Below are 7595 nucleotides of genomic sequence, written 5' to 3' on the forward strand. Positions count from 1 at the left end.
AGAGATCAGTGCCTGACAATGCTCCAGTGAGGAAGTAGGGCAAATCCCCAGGAATAGGCAATGTGGACTGAGGGATCCATGTGCAACACGGAGAGAAGCGGTTCTCCTGTCTGGAGTGCATTTGATAGAGGCTATCTGTCCTCCCCATTGGCAAAACTCCCAGCGGACCCTGGAGAGCTGTCACATTTACTGATAGTAGAACAAAGGCACCAGAGTGCAGCAAAACTGGCTGGGGTATGATTTACCAAAAACTCTGAGCCACTGCCACTGCATGATCGCACAAATATCTTCTAGGGAAAGCCAGCATCTGGTAATTGCTCAGCGAAACACCCCCCCCCCCCCCCCAGAGAATCAGTGCAGGTCAAAGATGAAGGTGTCTGTGAAGTATGGGGTTTTGAAACAGCCCCATCTGAGATAAAACTGTGGAGGGAGGCATTACCTGGCAGGCAGACAGCTTGGACACAGACAGGGTAAAGGCAAGGAGAAGACAGAAGCCTGATACAAAGGAGGGGTACTTGATCACGCATCTGTGAGGGCACGAAATTCCTAATCCAGAGACTAGAGAGCTGGGTTAAGCTATTTTCACCCCTCGCCCATGCATTCACAGACCAGGATTGACCCCACTGAGCTAAGCAGCACCACCAAGTGAAGAATACAGCTGATACACCAAGCCCTGCCCACCTGCGTCCTCCAGAGACATCCCCCAGAAGACCAGCACAAATCCTCTCCACGTGCTTAGTCTACTGACCATAGAGTGCATCAAAGTTTCAGTTCTAGGGGCGCCTGGGTGGCTCAGTCGGTTGGGCGCCCGACTTCGGCTCAGGTCATGATCTCGCGGTCCGTGAGTTCGAGCCCCGTGTCGGGCTCTGTGCTGACAGCTCAGAGCCTGGAGCCTGCTTCAGATTCTGTGTCTCCCTCTCTCTCTGACCCTCCCCCGTTCATGCTCTGTCTCTCTCTGTCTCAAAAATAAATAAACATTAAAAAAATTAAAAAAAAAAAGTTTCAGTTCTAGGGAAACTGGATTTAACTTTATTCAGGTTTCGTTCTGTTTGCTTGTTTGTTGGTTTGTTTTCTTTGTTTCTATTTTTGCTTATGCTGTTTTCTTTTTTCTTTCTTTTCTTTCTCTTTCTTGGATACATAAAGAGCAATTTTTATCCTATTTTATTTTATTCTATTATTAAACATTTTTTAATTAATTTAAAATTTTAATTTAATTTAATTTAAAAAATTTTACTTTTTTTCCCCTCTTTTTTCTATCAAACCTCTCTCCACAAGAAGACTGAAATACACCTAAGATCTGGCTTCCTTTATTTGATTTTGTTTTGTTTTAATATTACTTTCTTATTAACTTTTTTCTTCCTTCAAAATGACATGATGAGAAATTCACCCCAAAAGAAAGAAGAGGAAGAAATGATGGCCAGGATTTAATCAACACAGATATAAGTAAGACAGTCTGAACTAGAATTTAAAACCATGATTATAAGAATACTAGCTGGGGTTGAAAACAGAATAGAAGACACCAGCAAATCTCTTTCTGCAGAAATAAAAGAGCTAAAATCCTGTTAGGATGAAATTAAAAATGCTATCACCGAGATGCAATCTCAAATGGATGATATGACGGCAAAGATGGATGAAGCAGAGCAGTGAATCCGTAATTCAGAAGATAAAATTATGGAAAATAATGAAGCAAAAAAAAGAGGAAAACAAAGGCGAAAGATCACCATACAAGACTTAAGAGAACTGAAAGATTTATTAAGGAGGAATAATATTCATATCATAGGAATCCCAGAAGATGAAGAGAGAGAAGAGGAGCAGAAGGTTTATGTGAGCAAATTATAACTAAAAACTTTCCTAATCTGGGGAAGAACACAGACATCAAAATACAAGAAGCACAGAGAACTCCCAGTGGACTGAACAAAAACTAACCATCACCAAGGCATACTGTAGTCAAATTCACAAAATACACAGACAAGGAGATGATCATGAAAGCAGAAAGTGAAAAAAAAAGTCTTTAACCTACAAGGAAAGACAGATTACATTCATGGCAAATCTGTCCAAAGAAACTTGGCAGGCCAGAAAGGAGTGGCAGGAAATATCCAACGTGCTGAATTGGAAAAATACGCAGCCAAGAATTATCCAGCAAGGCTGTAATTCAGAATAGAGAGACAGAGTTTCCCAGACAAACAAAAACTAAAGGAGTTCATGACCACTAAACTAGCCCTGCAAGAAATTTTAAGGGGGACTCTTTGGAGAAAAAAAATGAAACAAAACAAAAGAGACCAAAAGTAACAAAGACTAGAAAGGACTGGAAAATGTCACCAGAGACACCACTCTACAGGTAACACAGAGGCACAAAATTCATATCTTTCAATAACCACTCTAAATGTAAGTAGACTAAATCTTCCAATCAAAAGACATAGGTATCATAATGGATAAAAAAACAAGACCTGATCTATATGCTTACTACAAGAGACTCATTTTATACCTAAAGGCACCTGCAGATTGAAAGTAAGGGGATGGAGAACTATTTATCATGCTAATGGACATCAAAAGAAGGCCAGAGGAGCCATTCTTATATCAGACAAACTAGATTTTAAAACAAAAACTGTAACAAAAGATGAAGAAGGGCATTATATCATAATTAAGGAGTCTATTCACCAAGAAGATCGAACAATTGTAAATATTTATGCCAACTTGAAAGCACCCAAACACATGAATCAATTCATCACAAACATACAGAAAGTCATTAATAATAATACAGTAATAGTAGGGGAATTTAACACCCCGCTCTAGCAATGGACACATCATCTAAGCAGAGAATCAACAAGGAAACAATGACATGCTGGACCAGATAGACTTAACAGATATATTCAGAACATTTCATCCTAAAGCAGCAGAGTACACATTCTTCTCAAGTGCACATGGAACATTCTCCAGAGTAGATCACATAATGGGACACAAATCAGCCCTCGACAAATACAAAAAAACCTATATCATCCCATGCAGATTTTCAGATCACAAAGCTATGAAACTTGAAGTCAACCACAAGAAAATTTTTGGGAAGATCACAAATACTTGGAGATTAAAGAACATTCTACTAAAGAAAGAATGGGTTAACCAAGAAATTAAAGAGGAAATTAAAAAAAGTACATGGAAGCCAATGAAAATGAAAACACGACAGTCCAAAGCCTTTGGGAAGTAGCAAAGGCCGTCATAAGAGGGTAGTATATAGCAATTCAGCCCTTCTTAAATAAGGAAGAAATGTCTCAAATATACAACTTAACCTTACATCTAAAGGAGCTGAAAAAAGAAGAGAAAATAAAGCCCAAAACCAGGAGAAGGGAAATAATGAAAATCAGAACAGAAATCAATACTGAAATTAAAATAAACAAACAAAAAACAAAAAAAAGGGAACAGATCAACAAAACCAGAAGCTGTTTCTTTGAAAGAATTAATAAAAATAATCAGACTTACCAAAAAGAAAAAGGAAAGTACCCAAATAAATAAAATCACTAATGAAAACAGAGAGATCACAACCAATACTGCAGAAATACAAACAATGATTAGAGAATATTTTGAGCAATTGAATGCCAACAAATTGGGCAATCTGGAGGAAATGTATAAAGTCCTAGAAACATATAAACTACCGAAACTGGAATAGGAAGAAATACTAAATTTGAACTGACCCATAACCAGTAAAGAAATTCAATCAGTCATCAAAAATCTGCCAACAAACAAGAGTCCAGGGCTGGATGGATGTCCACGGGAATTTTACCAAACATTCAAAAAAGAGTTAATACCTATTCGTTTCAAGCTGTTCCCAAAAATACGATGGACAGAAAGTTTCCAAACTCATTCTATGAGGCCAACATTACCTGATTCCAAAACCAGACAAAGACCCTACTAAAAAGGAGAATTATAGAACAATTTCCCTGATGAACATGGATGCGAAAACTCTCAACAAGATACTAGCAAACTGAATCCAACAATACATTAAAAGAATTATTCACCATAATCAAGTGGGATTTATTCCTGGGATGCAGCGGTGGTTCAATATCCACAAATCATTCAACGTGACACATCACATTAATAAAAGAAAGGATAAGAACCACATGATCCTCTCAATAGATGCAGGAAAAACATTTGACAAAATACTGCATTCTTTCGTGATAAAAACCCTCAAAAAAGTAGAGATAGAAGGAACACACCTCAACATCATAAAGGCCATATGCAAAAGACCCACAGCTAATATCATCCTCAATGTGGAAAATCTGAGAGCCTCCCCCCAAAGGTCAGACACATAATAGGGATGTCCATTCTCACCACTATTCAACATAGTACTAAAAATCCTAGCCTCAGCAATCAGACAACAAAAAGAAACAAAGGCATACAAATCGGCAAGGAAGAAGTCAAACTATCACTCTTCACAGACAACATGATACTCTATGTGGAAAACCTGAAAGACTCCACCAAAAAAATGCTAGAACTGATACATGAATTCAGTAAAGTCACAGGATATAAAATCTACGTACAGAAATTGGCTGCATTTCTATACACCAATAATGAAACAGAATATCAAGGTATCGATCTCATTTACAACTGTACCAAAAATCATAAAATACCTAAGAATAACCCTAACCAAAGAGGTAAAAGATCTGTATGCTGAAAACTATAGAAAGCTTATGAAAGAAACTGAGAAGAGACAAAGAAATGGAAAACATCATGCTCATGGGTCAGAAGAACAAATACTGTTAAAATGTTAATACTACCCATAGCAATCTACACATTTAATGCAATCCCTACCAAAATAACACCAGCATTCTTCACAGAGCTAGAACAAACAATCCTAAAATTTGTATGGAACCAAAAAAGATCCCAAATAGCCAAAGCAATCTTGAAAAAGAAAACCAAAGCTGGAGGCATCACAATCCCGAACTTCAAGATGTATTAAAAAGCTGTAGTCATCAAGAGAGTATGGTACACAAACACACACACATATATCATTGGGACAGAATAGAGAATCCAGAAATGTACCCACAAATGTATGGCCACGTAATCTTTGACAAAGCAAGAAAGAAAATGCAATGGAAAAAAAAGACAGTCTCCTCAGCAAATGGTATAGGGAAAACTGGTCACTGACATCCAGAAGAATGAATCTGGACTGCTTTCTTACACCATACACAAAAATAAACTCAAACGGATGAAAGACCTGAATTTAAGACAGGAAACCATAAAAATCCTGGAGGAGAAAACAGGCAACAACCTCTTTGACCTCGGCCACAGCAATTCCTTACTAGACATGTCACTGGAAGCAAGGGAAACAAAATCAAAAAAGAACTGTTGGGACCTCATCAAGATAAAAAGTCTGCACAGGGAAGGAAACAGTCAACAAATCTAAAAGGCAACCGATGGAATGGGAGAAGATATTTCCAAACGACATATCAGATAAAGGGTTAGGGTCCAAAATCTATAAAGAACTTATCAAACTAAAAATCCAAAACACCAATAATCCGGTGAAGAAATGGGCAGAAGACATGAACAGACACTTTTCCAAGGAAGACATCCAGATGGCTTACAGACACATGAAACGATGTTCAACATCACTCATCATCAGAGAAATACAAATCAAAACCATAACGAGATACCACCTCACACCTGTCAGAATGGCTAAAATGAACAACAGGTGTTGGCAAGGTTGAGGAGAAAAGGGAACACTTTTGCATTTCTGGTGGGAATGCAAACTGGTGCAGCCACTCTGGAAAACAGTACGGAGATTTCTCAAAAAATTAAAAATAGAGCTACTCTACAATCCAGCAATTGCATACTAGCTATTTATCCAAAGGATACAAAAATGCTGATTTGAAGGGGCACATGCACCCCAATGTTTACAACACTATCAACAACAGTCAAAGTATGGAAAGGGCTCAAATGTCCATTAATTGTGAATGGATAAAGAAGACGTGGTTTATATAGGGGCACCTGAGTGGCTCAGTCGGTTAAGCATCTGATTTCAGCTCAGGTAATGATCTCTCTGTGAGTTCGAGCCTCTCTCAACAGCTCAGAGCCTGGAGCCTGCTTCGGATTCTGTGTCTCCCTCTCTCTCTGCCCCTCCCCTGCTTGCACTTGGTCTATCTCTCTCAAAAATAAACAAACATTAAAAAAAAATTTTTTTTAAAGATGTGGTATATACATACAATGAATATTACCCAGCAATCAAAAAAGAATGAAATCTTGCCATTTGCAACAACATGGATAGAACGAGAGTATATTGTACTAAGTGAAATAAGTCAGAGAAAGACAAATACCATATGATTTCACTCATGTAGAATTTATGAAACAAAAAAGAAAAATATAGGGGTAGGGAAGGAAAAATAAGATAAAAATAGAGATGAAGGAAAACCATAAGAGACTCTGAAGTATAGAACAAACTGAGGGTTGCTGGAGAGGTGTTGGATGGGGGGAATAGACTAAATGGGTGATGGGCATTAAGGAGGGCTCTTGTTGGGATGAGCACTAGGTGTTATATGTAAGTGATGAATCACTAAATTCTATTCTTGAAACCATTATTACACTACATGTTAACTCACTTGGATTTAAAAAATAAAAAAAGAAAGGTATAATAATTTTGCTGGATAGTTAATTGGTAACTAAGGTAAGAAAAGTCCTTCACCATTACTGTTCCTTGAGGCTGGACTGCCAGAGGTTGACCAACTGCCACAACTTGCTGGTGAGATTCACTTGATGGACTTATCATCATAACACTCTGGCCCTGAATGGAATATGCTAGAACACAAAGGAAAGCTTAAATAATTAAGATATACTTTTCACATTATTCAAAGTAATGTTGTATTTTAAAACATTAATTTGATTAAACTAAGTTCAACTATGACACTTATGCAGTTACCTATTATCTACATGCAAACATTTTTGAAATTCAGGAGGTATAAAAACCAATATAATTTAAGCAAATTTTAAGTAATTTTCTATATAACTTTTTAAAATTATAAAACTTAGGTATACTTTTTTACAAGCAAAATAGAATTAGGACACATGGAGTATTTTAACATATATTCCCAGTAAACTTTTATAGTTAAAGTTAGATGTCAAATCTCACATTTTCAGTCTGAAAACTAAATACCATCTTGAAATATGTTTATATTACATGTAACAAACCTGAGTGTTTTCAAAGTATTCAACAAGAAAAAAAACATCTGAAGGTTAAAAGCAGCATTATTGTCCTACTAGTTCATTGAAAAAAATAAAAACAAAAACAAACAAAAAAACACCACTACTTTTTTTAATTTTTTTTAAGTTCATTTATTTATTTTAAGTAATCTCTAGACCCAATGTGCGGCTCAAACTCATGACCTCGAGATCAAGAGGTGCACATTTCACTGACTGAGCCAGCCAGGCACCCCAAACCACCATTTCAATAGTATGATATAGTTTACAACAGACTTCTAGATTTATTTTCTTTTTAAAAATTTTTTTAATGTTTGGGGCGCCTGGGTGGCGCAGTCGGTTAAGCGTCCGACTTCAGCCAGGTCACGATCTCGCGGTCCGTGAGTTCGAGCCCCGCGTCAGGCTCTGAGCCA

General features: G+C 37.2%; 1 protein-coding gene across 1 annotated transcript in view; it reads right to left on the reverse strand.

Annotated features, from left to right (window-relative positions):
- The window catches only part of MON2 (MON2 regulator of endosome-to-Golgi trafficking), a 117956-nt gene that overhangs the window by 51822 nt on the left and 58539 nt on the right, over positions 1-7595 (reverse strand). Inside the window, exon 13 of the mRNA XM_040490429.1 lies at positions 6671-6801. Within this exon, the coding sequence (XP_040346363.1) occupies positions 6671-6801 (131 nt within the window). The remainder of the gene's footprint in view (positions 1-6670; positions 6802-7595) is intronic.

This window comes from Herpailurus yagouaroundi, unplaced genomic scaffold (assembly GCF_014898765.1).
Source record: "Herpailurus yagouaroundi ecotype Mexico unplaced genomic scaffold, PumYag 182, whole genome shotgun sequence".
Classification (NCBI taxonomy): Eukaryota; Metazoa; Chordata; class Mammalia; order Carnivora; family Felidae; genus Herpailurus; species Herpailurus yagouaroundi.